This window comes from Lynx canadensis, chromosome C1 (genome assembly GCF_007474595.2).
Source record: "Lynx canadensis isolate LIC74 chromosome C1, mLynCan4.pri.v2, whole genome shotgun sequence".
NCBI lineage: Eukaryota > Metazoa > Chordata > Mammalia > Carnivora > Felidae > Lynx > Lynx canadensis.
Window position 1 is genome coordinate 177869541 of NC_044310.1, and position 26355 is coordinate 177895895.

Below are 26355 nucleotides of genomic sequence, written 5' to 3' on the forward strand. Positions count from 1 at the left end.
TTATCTGAATATTCTTCTGTCTCCCAAGTTCATCATTTCTCTCCAGAATCCCTATCCCTTTCTCATCTATTTTTAAATAAAAAAGTAAGTTGTACAATTTCAAGCGAAATCTTTAACAACTTTTAGCTTCTTCCAAAGGACGGCCCAGAAATAAAAAGTATTATCTGCTGAGTATATTCACATGTATTCCATGTGCTGTGCTTGTATTCTCTGTGTCTTTAGGGACACAGCCTCCTGGGTCAGCTGACCTGGTGACTTGAGATGGTACATACTCCCTGTGAGTCCCACGTAGCATCTTCATCCGAAGTTGTCCAAAGTGCCTGCTAAAGAAAGCACTTTCGAACACGAAAATGGTCCCTGTGCTCTCTCCAGCAACTAATTGATTTAACTTTTTCTTTATATCTTTTTCACTTGTAATCGTCTTAATTAACATTCCCTGTGGGCGACGCTTCAGAAACTGAAAGGAGAAAAATGCATTTTTGAAGAAACAAATTCAGAGACTCTTAGCACTTTTTATTTTTTTATTTTTTTATTTTTTTAAATTTTTTTTTTTCAACGTTTATTTATTTTTTTGGGACAGAGAGAGACAGAGCATGAACGGGGGAGGGGCAGAGAGAGAGGGAGACACAGAATCGGAAACAGGCTCCAGGCTCTGAGCCATCAGCCCAGAGCCCGACGCGGGGCTCGAACTCACGGACCGCGAGATCGTGACCTGGCTGAAGTCGGACGCTTAACCGACTGCGCCACCCAGGCGCCCCTCTTAGCACTTTTTAATTATTAAAAACACATTTGTTGATTCTTCCTTTAAAAACATTAAATGAATAAAGACACATTTGACTATGAACAGCAAGAAAAAAATATTAACATCAAGCCAGGTCCTCTTTGGGTAGTGTTCTCTGTGCATGCTCCCCGCGCAGCAGTCAGAGGGGTGGGATAATTTAGCCTCCCACCACTGTGTGAAGCAGCGGCCCTTCTGGGTGCCAGCCTGTTATGTGCTGGGAGCTGTGAAACACTGACCACCTACGTGGATTTTTCTTCCCTATTCCTCCACCCACAACACAAGCATTTAAAGTTGTATTTGCAAATTGCCAGAACTTTACAGCTCAGAGTGAAGCCACAGTTTGTTGTTGTTGTTATTGTTGTTGTTGTTGGGGTTTTTTTGGTGTCTTTGAAGAAGCTGTCCTGCAGGTGTCACCCCACAAACCTTTAAGGGAAATCGACATCCTAGCGCATGATTGTGCAACTTGTAAGATACAGTTTGTTTGAAAGAAAACTGCTCTGCTTCTGAATGGTGACCTTGGCCCCTTCTGTCCGAGTAGGGGCATATCCTAGGAGGAAAGGCCTGATTCTTCTTTCATACGTTGCCTATTTAGAGCCAGAATTATATGGTAATATTAAGTGCTCTGTAGCTTTCTTCTAAAGCGGTTGCTCTGGGTCTGTTCTTCCCAGGCGGCCTATTGATTTTCTGATTCTCTGCAAGAAAATGAAGTTTTTCTTTGAAGCAGCTGATGGTAATGATCTGTGCTCTTTTTTCCCGTTGCCACATGTTGTTTAAAGGCATTAGAAGCCCTTTGTGGGTAGCTGTTAACTTTATATTAACAGATTGGAAGGATTTGCCTTTTCCTTGAGACCATGCACTTGGGCCTTCGCTATCTTTCTTGTGACAGGTTTCTATCTTGATTGTTCCATGTGATAAGATTTTTATCAAAGTCCTACCTACAAAATGCCATGATGACATCAAAAATGTATTTGAAGTAGGTTTCAGGTTTCATTTCCAACTATTTAGGACATGTGTAAAATGCATAAAATTAACTCTGATGAAGTTATCGCTCTTCAGAATCAGCTAACGTGTTAACTTTCTCCCATAATACTTCCATCTGGAACTGTTTCTAATGTGAGGGGAATTTTTTTTTCCCTCTAGTGTTGGGCAACCATTCCAAGGAGCTTACCTGGAAATCAACAAGAATCCCAAGTATAAGAAACTCAAAGATGCTATTGAAGAAAAGATTATCATTGCTGAAGTGGTGAACAAAATTAACCGTGCCAATGGGAAGGTAAAATGCTATCCCTGAAGACTTGTAAAAAGTGTTTATCAATTGGGACAGTCATCTTTAGTTTTCTGAATATTCAAATTTGCATTTCATTTTCTCAGCAGAATTCTTATAAAGGAAGATGTTCCCCCTTACCTTTAAGCTTAGGTGGAATTTTGCTTGTTCTCTGAAACTTTCATGATTTAAGATACGTTATTTGTGTTTTTAGTGTGTTCTCAGTTTACATAGGTATGCATGCTGAAAGATACAGAATAAAATGGGCATTTCTGCAAATGACTAATACTTTAAACTCAAGGACCACTTGGGGTGTTTTTCATCATTGGTTTTACATCCTTATTTGTTTTGTTTTGTTTTGTTTTGTTTTGTTTTGTTTTAGAGCACATCCCGGATTTTCCTCTTAACAAATAATAATCTCCTTCTTGCCGATCAAAAGTCCGGGCAGATCAAGTCAGAGGTTCCTTTGGTGGATGTGACCAAAGTATCGATGAGCTCACAGAATGATGGCTTCTTTGCCATCCATCTCAAAGAGGTAAAGGTCCAACTATTGATTTGTTTGAAAGATTTCTGCATTTGTCCAATCTCCGAGGCACTGATTTAAAATTTTCTACATCTGGGGCGCCTGGGTGGCTCAGTTGGTTAGGCATCCAACTTCGGCTAAGGTCATGATCTCATGGCTTGTGAGTTCGAGCTCCACGTCAGGCTCTGTGCTGACAACTCAGAGCCTGGAGCCTGCTTCAGATACTGTGTCTCCTTCTCTCTGCCCCTCCTGCTGCTCACACTCTGTCTCTGTCTCTCTCTCAAAAATAAAAAAAAAAAAAAACAAAAACATTAAAATTTTCTACATGTTATTGATTTGCATATTTGGGCTATATTCACTCCTATGTAAAATCTCAGGCTTGGCTTTTCAGTGATTGAAATTGACTAGTTGAAATTGAACTGATTAATCACATTTATTGTTCATTGAATTCTGATTTCCCTGAGCAGCTTTTGTTTGCACTCACAGTGATGTGCTTTATTTTGAGAATAATACATGGAAATACCAGGATGTTCATTGCTTCCTCCTGTGGTTTTTTTCTGTATACCGCTTGATAAATGTCCGTCCCCTTATTCATCTTTAATTTGTGGTTTTTTAATTAAAGAAGGCAACCACAATGAAACAACTGCCTCATAACTTTGACCTAAAGACTTTTTAACATTCAGTGCTTTTTTAGCTTAACTAGGACTTCCTGATTTTTTTTTTAATTTTATTTATTTTTGAGAGAGAGAGCACAAGTGGGGGAGAGGGAGAGAAAATCCCAAGCAGGCTTCATGCTTAGCGTGAGCCCAGTGTGGGGCTTGATCTCACAACTGTGAGATCAGGACCTGAGCTGAAATGAAGAGTCAGACACTTAACTGACTGAGCCACCTAGGTGCCTTGAGGACTTCCTGATTTGAACGAAGTAGTTAAGAATGTAGCCTCTGGAGTTGGTCTCACCAATTTTACAGTGACCTTGGCTGAGTCATTTAACTTCTGTGTGCCTACCTAATTTTTCTCCTCTTTATGTTTTATTGTATTTATTTTTTTACTGTTTATTTTGAGAGAGAGCACATGTGCACACACGTGTGTGCACACGCGTGAGTGGGGAAGGCACAGAGAGAGAGGGAGAGAGAGAATTCCAAGCAGGCTCCTCTCTGTCAGCGCAAAGCCAAATTCAGGGCTCGATCTCACAAGTCGTGAGATCATGACCTGAGTCGAAATCAAGAGTCCAACTGGGGCACCTGGGTGGCTCAGAGCCCAGAGCCTGCTTCGGATTCTGTGTCTCCTTCTCTCTCTGCCCCTCCCCGGCTCGTGATGTCTCTCTCTCAAAAATAAACATTAAAAAGACTTTTTTTAGAGAGTCGGACACTTAACCAACGGAGCCACCCAGGCACCCTTTTCTCTTCTTTAAAATGGAGAAAATAATGGCACTAGTTCATAACGTTGTTATAAGGATTCAGTGAGACACTGTGTAAAGTGCTCAGCATAGTGCCTTTCATATAACAAATAGTCACTGAATAAGCAGATGTCGGCGAATATTAATCATATTTAGGGACCTGCATCTAGCTGGTAGTGCACGTAGCTTGCTCTTTCTACACTTAGGAAAGTCCCGTATGCTTCATTCTGCCTCTTTTCCCCACTGTGGATCCTAACTTAAAGGGAGCATATCCAGTCCTAACACAGTGATTCTGAACCTTGATTACACATAATAATGCTGGTGCCCAGGCCATGCCCCCAGTCCCCTCAAACCAGAGTTTCTTGGAATGGGGCACAACCATCCTATTTTGTGTAGCTTAGCTGGAGAGCCACTGCCTTAGGATATTTGTTGGGAGTGTTGTTGTTCTGCTTATGTTTTTAACCAAACCACTGAAGAATTTTTTAAACAGCCCTTTCAGATTGAGTTCTAGGTTAGGTCAGTGCTTCTCAAGCCTGAATGTGCAAACAGATCACTCAGGGATCCTGGTCAGTGGGCCTGCGCTAGGGCCCCAGGTTCGCCTCGTCTAATAAGCTCCCAGGTGATGTGGAAGGTGCCTGTGGTCTACCTACCAACTTTGGGTAGCGTCAGGTTAGGTAACCTTACTAAAAGTGCCCCGAGCAAGTTTGGAAGAAATACAGCTTTCATCGTTATTGTTTATTTGGAAGAATGGACTCCGGTAACTAATGTTTTTTTAAAGAGCCAGTAAATACGTTTTCAGCCAAGCCTGTAAACATTTACCTCCTAAGCTGTCTTTAATTATGATGGTCTGACTCTTGCTTTGTCCTTTTAGGGCTCTGAAGCAGCTAGTAAAGGAGACTTTCTCTTCAGCAGCGATCACCTTATTGAAATGGCCACAAAGCTGTATCGGACGACTCTCAGCCAAACCAAACAGAAGCTCAGCATCGAAATTTCTGATGAGTATGTTCATAACTGTTTGAATGTGGTGTTTCACTTTCTGCTTTCTTGCTTCAGCCGAGCACTCTAGTCTTACTCATTAATGCAGCCACTACCTTTAAGTAGCGAGTGTGCATCTGATATTTATTCTAGATGGTGGACGGGCAGTGAATGGTACTGATCAAGTCCTTGCCTTCATGTCCCTGACATCCCGGCAGAAGAGACAAATATGCATACATAATAAATAAGTGATATGACTTTGGTTAATGACAAATGCTTGTGGAGAGGGAAAAAAAAAGCAGGATAAGGCCCAGAGTGTGCTATTTTTGATAGGGAGGTCAGGGAGGCTTGTTTGATACAGTGACATTTGAGTCGAGGCTGAAATCAGTGGAGCAAGCCAGGCAACCATCTTGGGAGGTGCCTTCCAGGGCAGGGAGGCAGCAGGTGCAAAGGCCCTGAGATGGGAATGAACTTAATGGCAGAGTGAAATGGTAGGAAAAGACCCTGAAGAGATAGACAGAGACCCGGCCATGTGCAGCTTGGTAGCTAAGGTAAGAAGTTGAGATTTTACTGAGGTCGATGGAATGCTATCACAAGTTTCAAGCAAGGATGTGGCATGATCTGATTTGTGATTTTCAAAGATTCCTCTGGCTGCAGTGTGGAAAATAGCTCTAGGGAGGCAAAAATGGAAGTGGAGAAAAATTGGGAGCTTCTCTGAGCTGTCTAGGATGATGTGGCTTAGGCTAGGGTGGGAGTGGGAGGTAGTGAGAAGTAGATTCCAAATGTAATTTGAGGGAAAACAAGAGGACTTATTAACAGATTGGACGGTAGGTCTGGGGCCTGAGCCCAAATGGTGGTACCATTTACTGCCACAGATGACGCTTAAGAAAGAAGGGTTTGGGGGTGGCTGGGTGGCTGGGCTGAAATCAAGGGTGCTGTTTTGGATGTATTATATTTGCTATGCCTTTTTCTGACATAGATAGATAGAGAATAAGCATTCCATGTTGACAAGGTTGACTGGTATGCTAAGACTGCTATATATAAATTTGAAATTTTGCTCTTTTTCCTTCACAGTAGGGCTCTAAGGATAGAGACTGATTATTTATATGCAGGTTGGAGCATTCCCCCCACTTATGAAATCTATCGATATGAGCTTATTTGAATGAATTTGAGTTACTGTGCTGATTGATACCTGATTGGTTACTTTACTTTTCAATAGAGTGTTTACTACCTGTTTATATACTTCTTTGCATGTACAGTAAGAAGTCACGGAACCAGATTGCTCAAGAAATGATTTTATTTTCTAATTAAGATTTTTGCCAGCCTATTCTATTTCAACTTTTTCTAAAAGTCTTTCTAAAATAAACTCATACCCATTCTTGGGGTGCCTGGGAGGCTCAGTCGGTTAAGTGTCTGACTTTTGATTTCAGCTCAGGACATGATCTCACGGTTCGTGAGTTTGAGCCCCGTGTTGGGGCAGAGCCCCGATAGTACAGAGCTTGCTTGGGATTCTCTCTCTCTCTGCCCTTCCCCCGCTCGTGTTCTCTCTCTCTCTCTCTCTCTCTCTCTCTCTCTCAACATAAATAAACTTAAAAAAAAAATAAAAAGCAAAATAAATTCATACCCATTCTTATCCCTCTGTAGGCCAAGCTAACTCTCCTTGATGTTTGAGGATGTACAGAACCTTGGGTTCATCATCTGTCCTCATTGTACACCAACAGTGGTATTTAGATTTGGTGGGAGATTGACCTTTATGTATACTCTACATAGGAAATTGCAGTTTGTAGTAAATAGCTTTTCTTGTCATTAGGTCCTTTCTCATTAAACAAAGAATACGTATTAGGAAAAAATATAATGGCTACTTGGGTTCTAGTCAATTAAGATTTTAACCTGTTAGGGCCTATTATAACTTTAAACTCCCTTTAGTTGAAATGTGTTATAACTTGGGATGCAGGGCTTCTGTTTCGGTGGAACTGGTAATTCCCACTCATCCCGGGAAGATTCTGTGTATTCCAGATGCAGGAGCTCCTTGGAATACAGATGAAGCAGCCTTACGGTTGACTCACTACATTAATGAGGTTGTCTTTACAGAGAAAGTCACATCAACACCCAGGCCACAAAGGATCGCTACTCTTAAGCATTTCCCAAGCTGGTATTGTAGGAACACAGCCTCTGCTGTGAAGAAAGTAGTGGCTCATGGAAATGTACAATCTTTCTTTACTACAGGTCTCCCCAGATGTGCTGTGTTGTCACACATCATGACTCTCCAGAGGGGCTGGGCAGGATAGCGTGTGCTGTTTCTCATACGTCATCCACCACAGAACCCTCCCGCGGTTCTCACATTGTGTGTGAGGCACACAGTTGTGCAACACTGATGGGGATGGTTTGCTTGTGGGTGGCAGGGACCCTGCCTTGTCACAGAGAGGGGTATGATGTTCTGGATGCGTAAGCTTTCAGTAAACATGCTTGTGGGAGTGAAGGTTTACAGGGTGGCCATGTGAAGAAAACAAAACATTTAGTCGCATCGTAAACCAGTCCAAAACGCCTTTCCTTTTCCAATTCCTAATCGTTGTTTGGTTTCATAAAAACAAACAGCTGATGGCATCCCGCAGAGCACCCGTGGTCCCCTGCCCAGGCTTCAGGGAGCCACGTGGCAGAGCAACGGTCAATGTAGCCTGTTTCATAACCTCTAGAGCTCTTAAGCAAGGATCATACACCTCCTTGGAGCACATTTTAAATTTAAAAAAAATTTTACAAAGTCATGGGCAGGGGTGCCCATGATGTATTTTTTTTGTAGTCCTAAGTGGCTTTAATCCATTTCACTGCCAGCTCTGCAGATTAGTAATTTTTTTTAAGTTTATTTATTTTGAGAGAGAGAGAAAGCACACACACAAGTGCAGGAGAGGGAGAGAGAGAGAGAGAAAGAGAGAGAGAGTCCCAAACAGGCTCTGCACCATCATTACAGAGCCTGATGCGGGGCTTGAACTCATGAACCGTGAAATCATGACCTGAGCCGAAATCAAGAGTTGGACGCTCAACCGACTGAGCCACCCAGGCGCCCCTCGGCAGATTAGTATTATGTCCAGTGTGCAGTTCAATGACCGAAACCTTCCTCAGTGTGTCCTTTTCAGAAGCAGAAGTAATATTTTAATACACCCAGTCTCCCTAGGCATTATGGATAAACTGGCTGTCAGTTTACAAGAGGAGAGTCAGAGTCCTATTTACTCCTTAGAGCAGTTTTAACCTGCTTTGTAATTCCCAGTTCTTATTCCCAAATGGTTCAGTCCATAAATAGATTGCATTTTAAGGACCTTAAATAAAATGTGTAATATTTCTAAACAGTTTCTAAAAACGAAGTCCTAAAGGTATTGAAAAAACCAAAGTGAATTTGTTCTATTAAACATTTTAAATATGTGTGTGTATGTACATGGGTACACACACATAATATACAAACGTGTAAATGATTCAACATATGCAGTTGTTTGAATATTTTAAATCAGAACAAATCATCTAAATTCTTTTTGCTGTGACGTTCGAACTGGTATTGATGCTGTGAAAGAATGCATTCAACATTATTGTTTGCTGGAGGGTGATTCTCTGATTACCATGCCCTCACTGTGGGCCATGCTCCAGTTTTCTCTTTTATGAAGTGGAGAGGAATAATACTACTTGCCTATGGGGCACCTGGGTGGCTCAGTCGGTTAAGCGTCTGACTTCAGCTCAAGTCATGATCTCACAGTTCATGAGTTCCGAGCCCCACGTCGGGCTCTGTGCTGACAGAGCCTGCTTCAGACTCTGTGTCTCCCTCTCTCTCTGCCCCTTCCCCAGTCGTGCGTGTCTATCTCTCTCAAAAGTAAATACGCATTAAAAAAAATTAATAATATTACTTGCCTCATAGGATTATTTTAAAGTTGAGTTAATATATGTAACTTACTAAGAAAAGTATGGTTCATGGTGAACATTCAATAAATCTTGCAATCATGCATTGTGAACATGAAGACAGCCAGTGCTAAAGTTATTGGGGAAGAGAACTCCCTATACTTTCATTACACTATAAGTGGTCTTTGAAAATTAAAATGTCAAAATATTTGATTTTTTAAATGCGTGTATTGGCATTAAATTCGAAAGGTGCTTTCTTTCTTTGAGGCACGTAGATACAAGTATATATGCTGGAGAGATGCGATTTTGGAGCCGTAATTCTTTTTGTCAGTACTTTCAAGGTAAAAAGAAAATAGACCATTCCAAAGCAGGGAAGTACTATCCTGTTAAAACAATTGATAAATCAGGAGCGTATGTGTCACATTTCACTCCTGTAGACAATGTTTGCAAAACACGGACGGGTTCTGTAGACCTTGACGCTGAGACTAATGTGCATGGAACAGAGCCGTTTTGATGTTTGCTGTGGTCGTGGATCCAGTGAGCATGCGATCTGTCACACGGTTGTTAGAGTGACTCAGCTATATGCCAGCAACTCAGAAAACTGTTCCCTGAGAAACATATTGCAAATATGGCAACGTTGTACTGACTCTTACGCTGGAGTGACGAGCACTGGCTTTGAGATGGGAAAGCCCGGGTTCTGGTCCAGTCATGCCGCTTTCCTTCCTCCACAGGGATGCCATCCTTGAGGGCAGGGACCTCATTTTGTATGGCCAGGTGTCCCTTGCAGCCCTGAGCCCAGCAGGAATGCAGTACGTTTGTGGTAGGAAGGTGTGACAAATCATCCTGTGGACGAGCACTTGACCCCTAACAGTCTATGAAAGGACAGATTGGAACTAGAATATGGTTTCACATGTTGTACCACATGTACTACTACTGTAGGATAAGAAGTGGCTTTGGGTGTGCACTGACAGAGTGTGTCAGTGTTTTGATTATATGTATATGCTATATATGTATATAGTATATATGTAGTTTGTATTAGTAATATATAGTGTATATATATATATACACTATTATATACATACTATATATACTCTACTATATGTAGTATATTATATATATATTTTAATGGACATTAAAAAATCTAAAGGGAATATCAAACTTGCAATTTTATTATTATTCCATAGGTCACAGCTATTTTGAAATCTACTTACTTAGGGTTAGAAACAACTATTAGCATAGTGTGTGGATATGACAAAAACTGTTGAGGAAATAATGTCAGTAACCAGTGTTTGGAAATCATAGTCTGGAGTGTCTCTAGACCTCTTTAATGATATTTTTTCATTTAATTTTCTCAATCTGTTGGTAATTCAATAGGAACCTCCCCCACCCCCTGCCAGTTTATGGTCTTACTATGCAAAAATGGAGAAAAATGGGAAAAGAGCAGGTTGGTCTTCATTTGAAACATGGAAATAATTCTTCTTAGCCCTTCTTACCTTACTGGAGTGTGATGAGTTAATGAACTTCACTTTCCTTAGGGGCTAAGTGATGGCTGTTGCAAGTGCTGATGGAAAGAGGCAATACTTGTCAAGGTCAATATCCATTAGGAAACAAAAGCTAGTTGGGGGCACCTGCGTGGCTCAGCCGGTTAAGCATCTGACTTGATTTTGGCTCAGGTCATGAGCTCAAGGTTCGTGGGATCGAGCCCCACATCAAACTCTGCGCTGACAGCTTGTATTCTGTCTCTGCCCCTCCCTACCCCTCTCTTTCTCTCTTTCAAAATACATAAATAAACTTAAAAAAAAAAAAAGAAACAAGCAAAAGCTAGTGTTAGTGTCATCATCAGCTGTTGTGTGTATACTTTTCTTTAATCTGCCCTATTCTTTTCTTCCAGGTTCCTGGTTCAGTTCAGACAGGATAAAGTATGTGTGAAGTTTATTCAGGGCAACCAGAAAAATGGGAGCGTCCCAACGTGCAAACGAAAAAACAACCGTCTCCTTGAAGTTGCTGTTCCTTAACTGGCTCCTCCTCTCTGCTTTCACGGACTCGTTTCCCTGTAATAGTGCAATTTTGTTTTGTTTCGTTTCGTTTTGTTTGGGGTTCATTGTATGTTTGGGAATTGCCAAAGGCTAATACTGTTAAGAGTCCCTTGGCAAAATAAAAATATTCGACTAATCAATTTTTAGTATGGGAATAGTTTTAACCCTTAAAATACACAGCGTGTCCTGGCCTGTAACATGTCACACGTGTTTTCTGTTTAGTCATTGTGTTAGATCTGTGTACCTTAAATCAGCATATTACTCATGAATCAGTAATTACGTATAGGAAATGGTCCCAGAAGATAGTGCATTCATTCATCAGATATTTATTGCGTGCCTGCTCTTTGCAAGGCACTGTGCTGGATGCAATGAAAACTTACTGGGAACCCTTTTTTGTTTTTCAGGCCATGGCAGGCTGGCTGCTTTGTGCTAACTTTACTAGGGCTGAGAGAGGTTGAGATGTTGAAACCAAAACAGTAACTGTTGCTGACGAACAGCATTGTTCTGAATCCTGTAGTGTGATCTTTAACAAATATACTTCAAGAAGGGCTGGTCCTAGAAAGTAGAAATATATAACTGGGTAAAAAAATGCCTCTCCACGTAGTTTCTATTTGAAAAGAGAAAACTGACATTTGAACAGGACTTTTAACGTGTCCAGATCTTGTCATTGCTTTTAACTTTAACTAAACAACAGAGTCATTCTTATTTCAGAAAAAGTGCAGAAGCAGTCCAAATAAGTCTACAAATAAGATTGTATTTTCCTGTTTCTGGTAAGCAGCATATATGATCCTATATAGGCTCATATTTGCAGAGTATTTTCACCCAAGTTTGAGGAAATCCTTTAAACAGATTATACAGTAAAGAGCTGAAAAGCCTTTCAGATAGTGGCAAGCATTCTGTACAACGTGCAATAAACATCCAAGATCTTTTTTGAAAGTTTTATTTATAATATACATTTTGTATGCGAGGTGATTGGTACAGGGTGCATATTTTAGTCAAGGGTCAAAATTGTGTTAATTTGCAGGACTTTTTTTTTTTTTCAAATTTACAATAAGGATTCATTTTGGAAACTACATTTTAAACTTTGGAATCAAATTGTTTCTTATTTGGGAGGATAATGTATATACATTGGTATGTTAAATAATAAAACTGTTCTAATTTGGTGCCATTTCCTGAATCACAACTGTATTTTTGTATCTCGGGCTCTTTTTTCATGTTGTATGTCAATGTAATATCACATAGAAAGGCTTTACAATTCAAACAGTGTATGTTTTCTGTGTAATTGAATTTCACTTAGCCTTTTATAAACCTTTTATAAAATGTTTCAATGAAACATTCATTGAAAGTATTTGGGTGGGGGAGGACTTTCTTTTTAATTTTTGTACTTAAAATGATTGCTCCCATAAAGAAATTCTCAGAAGCCTTTATGTTTATCGGTGCAGGTAGAGGATATCATTATTTTCTCTTCGTCTTCTCCAGCATGTGCCTAAAAGTGGTAGATTCTGAAATAGTTCCTGAAATAAGTGAGTAGAAATTTGGAACTAGAGGGGTGCTTGGGTGGCTCAGTTGGTTAGGCGTCCGACTTCAGCTCAAGTCATGATCTTTCAGTTCATGGGTTCAAGCCCCGCTTCAGGCTCTGTGCTGACAGCTCAGAGCCTGGAGCCTGCTTCAGATTGTGTGTCTCCCTCCCTCTCTGTCCCTCCCCAACTTGTGCTCTGTCTCTGTCTCTCTCAAAAATAAATAAACATTAAAAAAAAATTTTTTAAATAAAAATTGGAACTAGAGAGGGTTTTTTAAAAAATGTTTAAAAAATATGTAATACATTCATATTGTTCAACATACAAATAAATGTAAGCAGATATACAATGCAAATTCTCCATCCTGTCACTCAGCCATGTGCTCAGTTACCATCCCCCCGCCCAAGTTAACCATTGTTTTTACTTGCTTTTGCCCTGCTTTATGCATATGCTTCCAAAACAAAATAAAAATACAGATTTTTACCTCTTGCTTTAGTAGACAAAAGCTAATATGCTAGATAGACTTTGTTCTTTACTCTGCCTTTTTTGCTCAGTGTTCTTTTTTACTGTGGTACCATTTTCCATTGTATGGATGCATTTCTCCAGTCCCCTCCAGATCATTGTTGGGTTGTTTTCCTGAATGGAAATTTAAGTCTGGGATGGAGAGGGCGAATATTCCATGGGTCTTACTTATTAACTTTTCCCAAATAACTTATCTGCAGATTGTTCATTATGAAGATTAGCAATAATAGCAGTTAGAAATAATATATTTTCCAAAGTTCATTTCCAAAAGAGAAGCCATTTGATCTCAAACTTTGTTGTAGGTGTTCTGCAAGGATTTAAAAATATCTCTACAAGGTAGTTTTAAATGAGAGTGTTTTTGCATACACATCCATCAGTTCTAGTCTTGTCATCGCAATAATAAGTTTTGGTCATGAAATTCATTCTAGGTGGGTTGTGACTTGACTTGGAGAAGTTTTTCTGAACTTTAGCAAGAAAGCCTCCTGATGTACCAGGGTGAACTACGCATCCTTGGAGTTTCCTAAACTAAGCTCGCCAGCTGGGGAGAGCATCCTTGAAAGGTACAAATTGGAAGCAAGAGTTCTTAATGTTTTCAGTGTATGTAGTGGTGCCTCCTTTTTTTTTTTTTTTTTTTTTTCCATAGGGAGCAAGTGCTAGTGATTATTTCCATAGGGAGATAATTGCTGAGAGCAATTATTTAGAGCTTTTCAGCTCAGCAATAGACTCTTAAACCCTGGTTTTCAAACGTGAGGTTAGAGTTGGGTCAAAATCACGAGGAAAGCTTGTTTTTAAAACACAACCAAAACAACCATGCAGATTCCTGGGCCATACCCCTTCCCAACTGAATTGGGAATCTCCAGAACAGAGTTTGAAAATAGGCACTTAAAATCTCCAAGCGATTAAGCACATTCAAGTTTGAGAACCACCAAGAAAAATCCTCGAGTTTCTCTGTAGCCGCCCAGCCATCTGTCTTAACAAGTCCTCCGGGAGGTGGTTCCGACATGTGCCCACGTGTATCAGAACTGGCCTAGAGCCTCTCTGTAGCTGCGAGCTGCATTGTTTGCCACACCTGCCGGTGCCTCCCACCCACCCCCAGTGCCTGACTAGATGTTACTGATAAACTGTGGCATTGTTCTGTTATAATGGGTGAGCAACCAATATTTCTTTATCTTTGAATTTCTGTCGCTGTCCTGCAATGGCGGATTAAAGTATTACTGGCACTCCGGATTTCCTCAGTGCCCTGGCCTGGCCACACAGCCCTAACTTGTTTCCAGCCACCACTTACTTGCCCAGCCCCTGGAGTGACTTGTAGGTCTAGACTAAAAGAGGTGCTTGCAAAAGGTAGTGAGCACCAAAAATCAGACCATGGCAGTTGCCGAGTATTCTTGACCTTGACTTCCACGTGCCACGGGGCAAGAAAGGAACATAGGTAGGAAAGTCACTCTCTAACCGATTGGTTACAGTTTTGTATTTCCCACTCTTGGAATAATAAGTTGGACCCAGCACTCAGACCTAAAGCCTTCAGCTCAAGTTTGAATAGCTTTTCTCCTACTCCAGGGGTTCCGAGGTGTGTCTGTGATCCTAAGGCACCATGGTCGCGAGTTCTGAGAATCATAGGTGCCCCCTCAGGTTTGAGGCTTTGGCAGAAATCTAAGAGGATAAATGGTTTTATTATGCCATTTCAATTAGTATGCAGAGTGAGAACTCTCAAATTCACGTAATTAAGTATAATTACGGTAATTAGGATATGGTTCAAAATTCTTAGTCTAATAGACAACAGCGTCTTTTTTGTGTGCTATTTTTCATGTAATAAGTGAGGTGTTTAGGTTCTAACGTATTCAAATAACGAGCACCCTTTAAAATGGTGTATGTTGCTGGAGAAGGATTTTGAAAACTCCTAATGTGTTTATTAAGTCTTATACAAGCCTTTGTTTTTAAGCTGGGCGTTCTCTGCTAACGACCGCAGCATTCAAATTCACTCAGTTAGGTGCAGGGGATAAAAAGGAAGAGAAGGAAGGACAGTAGTTTTGCACTTCTTTTCCTCCTGGTGGGAAAACACAGCTGTAAGTTTTCATTGTCCATTTGAAGATTTAATGTTGAGGACTTAATGTTTCATCACTGGAGGGGCTCTTTCTTTGCATCTCCTTGTAAGGAACACTCCATTCCATGCCCTTCACTCTCAGCTTCTGGTCAGCTAACCCTCAGGAAGCCACAGCCTGGATGAGCTGGCACTTGCTTTCTGCTCTTTCCGGCTTCTATTCCAATAGGCACTCAGTAGAAAATTAATTGTTTTTGAGTTGGTTTCCTGCAAATCTTGGAATTGTTTGCCTCATTCTCTTTGGTTTGAAGATCATTTTCAAAATCTGGAGTTAATCACAGCACAGCGTAAACCACAGCCTCTTTCTCATTAGCTTTTTTTGCCGCCATGGTGGCCAGATCTCCTCTGCTCCGTTCCGTAAAATTCAACAAAAATCTGACTTTGTAACCAAGGAAAATAGTGTCGGCTTCTCAGCATTTAAGGAGGAAACTGGGAACAGGATTTAATTCTGTATTCACCCAATGGCCTGGCGATACTGAGAGAAAGAAACAGATCAGCCAGCCACCTTATTTCACGTACCTAAAAACATTTTTGCGGGTCTAGTTTTGATATCTAATGGATATACTATATGTATTAATTTTAGATGGATAACAATGATTTGATGTATGTGTATATTGTGAAATGATTACTACAATATTCCGTGAACGTCTGTCCCCTCATGTAGTTATTTTTTTCTTTTTCTGGTGATGAGAACTTTTAAGGTTATTCTCTTTATTTTTTTTTAAATTTTTTTAATGTTTTTATTTATTTTTGAAACAGAGAGAGAGCATGAGCAGGGGAGGGGCAGAGAGAGAGGGAGACAGAGAATCCGAAGCAGGCTCCAGACTCTGAGCTGTCAGCACAGAGCCCGATGTGGGGCTCAAACTCACAAACCGTGAGATCATGACCTGAGCCGAAGTCGGACGCTTAACCAACTGAGCCACCCAGGAGCCCCAAGGTTCTTCTCTTTAGATTATTTCACTTAGTTTATACTCCCTCCAACATTCCTTTTCTCATTTCCCCTTTCCTTTCATCCCTTCTCTCACTAATGAGCGGATCTGGCATATTCTCTACAAATACGTATATATACATTTAATGACCTACACATCAGAAATGTTCACATACCAGAAAAACTGAACACATCCATGTAGTAGCACCCAAAACAAGAAGCCCCTTTGTCCGCCCTAGTCACAGTCCCCCACAGAAGTAACTTTCTCTTGTATTCTAGTACCATATATTAGTTTTGCCCTTTTTGTTTGTTTGGTTTGGGTTTGGGTTTTTTTTTTCTCCATATAGATGGAATCCTACAGTACATACTCTTCCTTCTGACCTCTTTCATTCAGTATTATAACTGGAATTCATTCACATTGTTGCTTGTAGCTAAAATTTGCTTGGCCTGTGTAATGTGTATTGCAGTGTGGGTAGGCTGCAATTTTGTAATCGATCTTACTGTTGATGGGCATTTGGCTATGACGGGTAGTGCTCCTGCAGACGTTCTTGTACACATCTTGGCGAGTATCCGCCCTCCTGTCTGCGGGGTGGATACCTAGGAATAGAGCTGTGGGGTCACGGGGTAAGCTTACGTTCACCTTGAGTAGATTGCATCAAACTGACTTTCAAAGGAACTGTAGCAGTTAAGGCTCCCACCAGCAGTGAGGGGACAGGGGGGCGTGCATTTTCTCTATATCCTGGCCCCACCTAATGTCGTCAGTCTTCTTAATTTTGGTCCCGCTGGTGGATCTTAACTTGAATTCACATTTTCCTGACGACTCATGAACTCAAATACCTTTTCAATGTAGGCAATTTGCACGTCATCTTTTGTGAAGTACCTATTCAAGTAGTTTGCCTTTTTTTTTTTTTTTTTCCTGTTGGGCTTGTCTTTTTGATTTGTAGCTATATTTTGGATAGGAGACCTCAGGTGTGGGGGTGGCAGGCATCTTTCACAGTCTGTGGTTACCTTTTTACTCTCCTACTAGTATCTTTGGATGAACAGACATTGCATTTTAGTGAAGGCTGGTTTACCAGTTCTTTCCGTTAGGGTCCATACTCTTTCCTGTTGAAGAGATATTTGTTTGCTCAAAGTTATGAGGATACTTGTGGTTTCTTTCAGAAGCTTTATTGTTCTGCCTTTCACATTTAGCTCTTTAGTCTACTGGAATTGATTTTTTTTTTTTTTTTTTATGATGTGAAGTAGGGAGTGAGGATTCATTTTTTTTCCCCCCACATGGATAGCCTTAAAAAGACTGCACTGTTTCTAGATTCTCTCTTCCGTTAAATTGGCTGTCTGTCTCTGTGTTAATCCCAAACCGTGTCAATCATTACAGCTTTGGAACAAGTTGGCATGGTCATTTGGAAGTAAAATTCATAACTCGGAGGTCCTACACTCTTGTGAAAGCAGGGAGTAAAGCATTAAAATTAATAAATACACATTCATGTATTTGGAGTAATGATCGTTCGTCAGAGTCCTGGAAATGTGAACATAAAATCAGCCCTTTTCTTTAGCCACAGGGATTTGGGCATGGGAGTCCCTTAATGGGATCATATGGCGAGAATATTAAGTGTTTCCTTGAAGTCAGTTAATGTCTAATTTTACATGATATTTTGGTTTTCCATTGACGTAGCAATTTCGATCCATATTACTAATTATCCCCACTTTAAGTTTTCCCTAAAATCTTCATAAAATTACTATCTTATATAAATGAACGTATTTCTTTTTGTTTTCAGGTAAAATTGTCTGTTTTCCTCAAATGTGCTTCCTTTGGTGGTGAGAGAACTCCGATGGTTTTTCTAATTCTTTAACTATCTTTTACAACTATTTTTACAGTCTTTACAATGGATTATCTCGTCCAGTGATGACAGTTTATAGATGAAGCCAGATGGAACTAGAAGTCCCCTAGGACCCTCAAACTTTTATTTTTAATTTAAAAAATGTTTCTAAATAATTTCCTAGCAATCACCTAAGCTCTTCTCTCATGTGCTGTTTGGAGCTAAATTCAGAATGGCCTTTTCTAAAATGATTGCTACAAATTCAGTTTCCTGAAGTGAACGTTCTAATTGACAGAGAGGAACACCACTGAAAAGGCATGTAGTAGCATTTTTTTTTTTCAGTAGCATTTAAGGCACATGCATCTTCTTAAAAAAATATATATTTATTTACTTATCTATTTAGGAGCATGCATGCATGTAAGTTGGCGAGGGGCATAGAGCCAGGGAGAGAGGGAATCCCAAGAAGGCTCCACACTGTCAGCGCTGAGCTCGATGCAGGGCTCGAACCCACAAACAGTTTGATCGTGACCTGAGCCGAAACCAAAAGTTGGATGCTTAACCAACAGCCACCCAGGTGCCCCTCTTGTGTGTGTGTGTGTGTGTGTGTGTGTGTGTGTGTGTGTGTATGTGTGTTTCCATGAGGGGCCAACTGTAGACAAAGGAAAACGTGTACTTTTCATGTTATATGCAACAATAATAATCAATTGCCTCGAGAAGGTACAAGTGTGTATAAGTCAAATAGGAAATAATATATACTGAAGGGACACCACAGAGTTGTTGAGGCGTTGTGTGGTAGAAAATAAAAATGTTTCTTCATTTAAAAACCTGAAAGTAGTCCTTCAGCTATAAATTCAACCTTCCTTGTGTATTCAGTAATGTAACATGTGGTGAGACTGCCATTCTAGTGTCTTCTTTTTGTTTTTTTTAAGAAACTATTTCCAGCATGACTATTTATTAAAACTACATATACAGCATATTTATTTGTGATTGAATATGAATGTTATATTTTAAAGATATTGGTCTTTCCCAATATCTTGTTTTTTTTTAGTGTTTATTTAAACTCTAGTTAGTTAACATATAGTGTATTATTAGTTTCAGGTGAGCAATATAGTGAGATTCCACACTTCCATACAATGCCTGGTGTTCATCACATCAGGTGCCCTCCTTAAATCCTAACTTCTAATAAGGGGCAATGTCATCTTTAAGCTGAGTAATCAAAACTTACTCTCCTTGTTTTAGCCCCTAAAAATGACCTGAAGGTTGAAAACAGCTTTTAGAATAGAAGTTCATAGAATATAACTGTATCTGTTAGATTTGACTCAACACGGTTTTATTCAAATGAAGCTACCTAATACTTTCTGATGGAGGAAAATCAGTAAGTTTCTATTGAGATGACCAACCTGACCATTTTTTTAAATGTTTGTTCATTTTTGAGAGTGTGCAAGTGGGGGAGGGGCGGAGAGAGGGAGCAGAGGATCTGAAGTGGGCACTGTGCTGACAGCAGTGAGCCCAATGCAGGGCTCGAACTCACGGACTGCAAGAATGTAACCTGAGCCAAAGTCTGATACTCAACCGACTGAGCCACCCAGGTGACCCCCAACCTGACCATTTTTAAGAATCAAATTCAAAAAGGATTTTACAAGTTTAATGTTGCCCAACATACCATGTGCACAGGAGAGGAGAGAAGTTATTCGTATTTTGAGCATTATTTTGTAGAATTTGAGTGACTGTAAACAAAAATGTAGGGGCGCCTGGGTGGCTCAGTTATGCGTCCGACTTTAGCTCAGGTAGTGATCTCACTGTTCATGGGTTGGAGCCCCCCCTCGGGCTCTGTGCTGACAGCTCGGAGCCTGGAGCCTGCTTCGGATTCTGTGTCTCCCTCTCTCCCCCTATCCTGCTCGTGCTCTGTCTCTGTCTCAAAAATAAATAAATGTTTAAAAAAAAATTTTTTTAATGTAAAGGAAGGTATTCTTAGCTATTTTGGCATTTATTTCTGTTGGAAAACACCCTCACTTTACTGTAGTTTTGAAAAGGAACGGGCAAAAAGTTCTTATGTCTGGGTATTGTTATGGACAGACTTGGCACGGATTAAGGTAGAGATCCAGAGAACAGCAATAGTTGGAATTTAGTCTTTCTGATGATCATGGGTTGTTTGGTAACAGCTGTCTTTACTTCCTCGCACAATTTGGACTTGGATCTGAAAAAGAAATAGGATCTAGTAACGTTAAATGGAAAGCACTTGGGAGCTGTTGCTGAAACATTATAAAATGGGAAGGAAATCCACCCACCAATTTGTTCTTTCCACTAGAAAAGAAACCCACAGATGAAGATGCCATGTGTGGTGTCTTGAACTGCCCCCAACCCATACCAGACACACGGTTTATTTGAGTTTATTTCATGAGTGTGGTTTGATACATATAGACGTAGACACTCCATTCGTAAAAACAGAACAACAGCCATTTGTGATGAGTCCACGAGACTAATTAGGAAAATTGGTACAGATCTGCTCAGAAGTCATCTTTAGTCAAAAAAAAAAAAAAAAAAATTCATCATTAGTCACATAGTTGCCACTTACCTCCCAAACAAACCTATCTTTGAATACTTCATATTTGAGGCTGCCTCTGCATCATTTTTTAAAAAGTTTATTTGTTTATTTAGAGAGATATCTTGGGGCACGTGGATGGCTCAGTCAGTTAAGCGTCTGACTTCAGCTCAGGTCATGATCTCATGGTTCGTGAGTTTGAGCCCCACGTCGGGCTCTGTGCTGACAGGAGCTGCTTCGGATTCTGTGTCTCCCTCTCTCTCTGCCCCTCCCTTGATTTACTCTGCCTCTCTCTGTCTCTCTCTCAAAATTAAATAAAACATGAAAACAAGGGAAAGCTCGAGTGGGGGTGGGGCAGAGAGAGAAAGGGAGAGAGAATCCCAAGCAGGCTCTGCACTGTCAGCACAGAGCCCAACTCGAGGCTCAAACTCAGGCACTGAGTTTGGCACAGGTTGAGTCGGGACACAACCAACTGAGCCACCCAGGCACCCCTGCAGCATTTTTTAAAATATGTTCTGCTGAGACATGGTACATTTTAGTAATAGGAACTGCTTTATGTTGAGGGTGGAGATTTTAATTCTTCCAGTTTTGCGATCAAGTCCAATTTTGATGTGGTCAAGTCACTTATTTTTCAATAACTGCATCACCATTTGTTCTTTTCAATATATTTGATATCCAATTATTAGGACACCTGGGTGGCTCAGTCGGTTGAGCGTGACTTCGGCTCAGGTCATGACCTCACAGCTTGTGAGTTCGAGCCCCATGTCAGGCTCTGTGCTGACGGCTCGGAGCCTGGAGCCTGCTTTGGATTCTGTGTCTCCCTCTCTCTCTGCCCCTGACCCACTCGCGTTCTGTCTCTGTCTCTCTAAAAAATAAATAAACATTACAAAACATTTTTTTAAATATTCAAGTATAAAACACTTTTTAAACCAAAATCAGATCCCCTAATGGGCCGTTTTGCTCTATCTCAGGCTTCACCTCAAGTTTTGCCAAATGTGTATCATCGGACAAAACTGCCAGTCGGCACAGTAGAAACTCTACACTGACCTTCAAATGAAGGTACATATAAAGTGTCTGAAAGGCTGCCATCTTGATTTAGAACATGGATGCTGAGATTAAATGTGTCAGTGAAGGAAAAACACTTCCAACTCTTACCTAAAAAGAATTTTCCCTTTACACATGGAATTTCAAGAATATCAGTGAAATAATATTAAGAAATTATCTCTGTCATCTAGGGTGGTTCCCAACTTTTTCTAGTAAGAAGATCCTTCTTAATTTATTCATGAACACTTGCATGTGATGATCATGCTTTTGGCATCTTCTGATTCAATAAATAACATGATTTTTATAAATGCATTACTGAAATAAATTCACATTTTCTTAATCATAGCACCTCTCACCACATTTGCAAAATGGGATTACATGTGTCTGCAAGTCTTATTAATACAGTCTACAGACTTGGTTCATGTGGATTCATAAATCCCTTGCAAAACCTCCAAAGTTTGTGAATTGCCCGTCCATATCCTCTAATCCCTTTGCTTTACAAATAAGAAATATCAGGGCCCAGAGAGATTCAATGATTGGTCTAACTTTTTTTTTTAAGGTTATTTATTTTTGAGAGAGAGAGAGAAAGACCACGCATGCGAGGGGGGAAGGAGCAGAGAGAGAGGGAGAGAGAATCCCAAGCCAGCTCCATGCTGTCAGCACAGAGCCCCACACAATCTCACAAACCGTGAGATCATGACCTGAGCTGAAATCAAGAGTCAGACGCTTAACCCACGGAGCCACTCAGACGCCGCTGGTCTAACATTTTATGATCACTGGCAGCGCTAGAATGTAATCCATGTCTTCTGGTTTCTCCACTCTCCACCACAGGCTCCCTTAGGAGGATAAGGAAAAGATACCCAAACTCCTGTGTTTTCTTTTATGAATTTACAGTGGTGGCTATTAATGGAAGATGCCACAATACAAAAAATATGCAGGAAAGGTGAGATCCCAATGTAGAAACCAAAATTCGCAGTGTCTGGCACCTAGTAGTTGTTCAATAAATGGAGCAGATGGACACCCGACTTCTTTTCCATAACTAACACTCTGCCCTCCCTGAGTGTTCTGGTTCCCTCAGGCTTGAAGCTCTCATTGTCCTTGTTCATGCTAGTTATACAGTTGAACGTTAAACTTGCCTTTTCCCAAAGATACTTATCAACAATAACTCAGTTCCCACCCCCGTCCACTCTCCCCACCGCCCATAATAACTGTTTAAGGGACTCACCTTCCATGCCTGTGGACCATCCCTCCAGCGGGATCAGGACGTAGACACAAACAAATAGATCGTTCTCATTTCCCAGGCAAATGTTTCATGAAGAAACTTGATCTCTTGAGGGTCTAAGGAGAGCAACATTGAGATAAACAGTAAGTTTTCTCCTAGTCTTCATTCATTCTTTCTAACATAGGAGTTATCTCTAAGCTAATGAAGATGGTGAATAGTCCAAAATCAAATGACATCTTTCATACCGTAAGTAAAACTACCCTGCAGCAGGAACACCTACTCCGGAAGCACGTTTGCATCTTCCTCACGTCCATGATATTGTTATTTGAATCCCAGTGCATTTGGTTTTTGGTTTTTGGTTTTTGGTTTTTGTTTTTTTTTCTTTCGTGCAAGAGCCAGTAGAGATGTCCAAGGAAGAGTGCTTTGTGTTAGGCAGAGCCAGGCATTAATTCAGACGGCCCTGTGCAGGACTCAGCGCTCCTCCAGACAGACTGAGCTCCTACTCCATTGATTCCTCCCAAAGGGAAGAGGAGAGAACAGACATCTTCCTCCTGAAAAGACGTGGGGAATTTAGACATTTTGTCTCTTAAAGAAAATCGTTATTTTAAGCTTATTTGGTATTGACCATGTGTGAAGTAATAGTATTTAAGTCTGTATGAGACTTGGCACTTTGTTTTTTTGGTTTTTTTGTTTTTTTAAGAACAACTGTCGGGGCGCTTGGGTGGTTCAGTCGGTTAAGCGTCCGACTTCGGTTCAGGTCATGATCTCACGGTCTGTGAGTTCGAGCCCCACGTCGGGCTCTGCGCTGACCGCTCAGAGCCTGGAGCCTGTTTCAGATTCTGTGTCTCCCGCTCTCTCTGCCCCTCCACTGCTCATGCTCTGTCTCTCTCTGTCTCAAAAATAAATTAACACGTCAAAAAAAAAAAAAAAAAGAACAATTGTGGCTGCTAGCAACGTGCCATTTATTTCATAAGAAGGATCAGGGAAACTGACAGCATTTCGAGAGCCTGAAATAAACCAGTGCCTGCTACCTCTGATAAGCAAAGTAGTGATGGGTATTTGTACAGATTTGCCCTGCTTAGACTCGGAGGCTCTAACATTGTTTTGTCTTTTAGGAAGAGCATCTTAGAGCTGTTTAGAAGCTCCTGCTACCGTCGGTCGGCTCCATTAGGTCTTCACCCTGGTTTATAAACACACACACAGCCCAGGGCTTCTGTAGCACACACTGACCCACGTTTGTTTCTTAAGGACAAACCTTTGCTAATGCTCACCGGTGCTCTGTTAGTCCCCTTGCTTGTGTCAACCTCTCTAATCCCTCCATCTCGCAGCTTCCTCAGGACAGGTGCAAAGCAGGAGCCCAAATTATCCCCACTGGAGTTTGCCCCCGAAGCAGTCCTGAGATACACAAGGAGGATTGCTCACAATTTTCTCACAAGAAATTAGAAATTCAAAATTCATGATTTGGGGAAATTGAGAATAAACTGATGAAGATTCAAAGGGCACACAGTAACACGTGCTTCAGATGCAAGTTTGGCTGGAGAGCTCCTGTGAAAACTGCCACCGTAAATTCCACCTGGGCTCTCGTCTAAAGCAACTCTGGGGAAGCCTGTCTTCAAACTGCAGCGGCATCGTGTTCTCGTTTTAGAAGTAGACGTTTCATAGTCCCTCTTCCTTCACCCAAATATGGTATGAATCCTGGCCCTAGGGTCCCCTCATGCAAGGCAGTCAGCCGCCTTCTGAAAACGCAGCCCCAGACCTACCCACAGTGCTCTTGAATGTGACAACCCAGGGTTCTCCCGGAAGAGCTGAGGTGTTTGAAGCCACTTCCAGTTAGAGAAAAATCACAAACAAAAGCCATCAAAAAGAAATTTAAAAAGTGCAATGATGAGAGGTGATTTGCTGGCTCAGTGAGTGGAGTTTGAGCCCCATGTTGGGCGTAGAGATTACTTAAAAATAAAATCTTAGGGGCACCTGGGTGGCTCAGTTGGTTAAATGTCTGACTCTTGATTCCAGCTCAGGTTATGATCTCACAGTCATGGGGTCGAGCCCCGTGTCAGGCTCTGCGTTGTCAGTGTGGAGCCTGCTTGGGATTCTCTCTCTCTCTCTGTCTCTCTCTGTCTGCCCTCTCTTCTGTCTCTCTCTCTCAAAAATAAATAAACATTTAAAACTAAATAAATAAACTCTCAAAGAATAATAATAAAATGAGAAATAAAATCGGCAAAAATGCTAAACTTTCCAGAACATGCCTAAGAAGGACATGTTTGTATTATCCTCCTGGGGATAGATTTTGTCATTGATGATTATATACTGCACAGCACACGGGTTTTGTGTGTGTTTTTTTTTTAACAAAGAAGTAAGGTATGATTCTCTTTGTCGGATCTCTTTCATTTTGAGACCCCCGTAATAAAATGACTCTGCAGCAGCAGAAAATTGCAATAGTATGATCAGATTTGTGTTCTAGAAGCTAAAATAGCTACAGCTTTGAAAATATTTTTTTCAACTCCTCAAGCATGAAGTAGGAGAACAGTGGTTGTAGCATCTTGAGCATGTCCTTCGGCACTTGGTGTGAATGACAGCTCACAGAGGACACAGAATGGCAAACTGTTGCCTGAGCACCAAATGGCCCTTGAACCCACCCAGCTGGTGCTTTGGACCATAAAGAGAAATAATTGCATCTGCAGAGCTTAATTTATGCTTCACTTAAGATTTGTAGGGAATAGCTTACCACCACTGTTCCCCTTTAAAGCCTTGGGTCTCAGACGTTAAAGAAGCTAACTGCATAGACTCTTACTGCTTCTATTTCTGGCCCTTATTCAACAGGGAAGCCTTATTTGCATTTAAATTTTAAATATGGGGCCTTTCTTGACTTAGCAGCATTGTTCATAAGATTTCCATGTGCTTGTGACTGACAGACGGATATTTAAAACAATCAAATGTAGATTATTCCTTGAAACCATACGACTCAGTCTCTCTTGTGGATAACTTGCTTTCCAAAATAGTAAGTATCTAGAATCCTCAGTTCTGAATGGGTGTGTGTGTGTATACCCTCGTGCATATGCATATGGGTTTACATTAAAACACACACATGCGTGCGCACGCACACACACACAAAACCTTTGCTTCGTGCTTGCTTCTTTGAACTTTAACCTCATCTTGCAAACAGGCAGATCTCATCTGTGATGCATCTAATCAGGAAGTACTGGAGATATTTTTGTAACTGTTTTGCAACATAAAGCTGCATCTTTCTGCTTCCCTTGAAAACAACACGTCCTGTTCCTCAAAGATCATAACACTTGGGTTAAAATTTTAAAAAGCAAAAGAACAAAATAGAATTCCATGATTCTGGCTTGGACTATATCCACCACCTTCGACCAAAGTCCCAGATGCCAGGCCCCTAGAGGTCACTGTTAATTCCTTCCCTGCTACTGGAAAAAATGCAGCTTCCTTTCATGCCATCAGAAAGATGTCCCATCATGGGGCACCTGGGTGGCTCAGACAATTAAACATCCGACTCTTGGTTTGACTCTTGGTTTCGGCTCAAGTCATGATCTTAAGGTTCGTGGGTTCGAACCCTGCATCAAACTTGGGATTCTCTCTCTCTCTCTCTCTCTCTCTCTCTCTCTCTCTCTCTTTCTCTCTCTCATTCTGCCCCTCCCCTTCTCACAGTCTCTGTCTCCCTCAAAATAAATACATAAACTTAAAAAAAAAAAAAAAACAGAGAAAGGGGCGCCTGGGTGGCTCAGTCGGTTGAGCGTCCGACTTCAGCTCAGGTCATGATCTCACGGTCTGTAAGTTCAAGCCCCGCGTCGGG

The 26355-nt window shown here is 41.0% G+C and overlaps 1 protein-coding gene across 4 annotated transcripts in view; it reads left to right on the forward strand.

Annotated features, from left to right (window-relative positions):
• MYO1B (myosin IB) overlaps positions 1-12022 on the forward strand; it is a 190823-nt gene extending 178801 nt beyond the window's left edge. For all 4 annotated transcript variants that reach the window (XM_030326153.1, XM_030326152.1, XM_030326154.1 and 1 more), the window contains 4 exons: positions 1922-2054; positions 2428-2580; positions 4836-4963; positions 10710-12022. In XM_030326153.1, the coding sequence (XP_030182013.1) occupies positions 1922-2054; positions 2428-2580; positions 4836-4963; positions 10710-10833 (538 nt within the window). In that variant the 3' untranslated portion in view covers positions 10834-12022. The remainder of the gene's footprint in view (positions 1-1921; positions 2055-2427; positions 2581-4835; positions 4964-10709) is intronic.
• The last annotated feature ends 14333 nt before the right edge of the window (positions 12023-26355 follow it).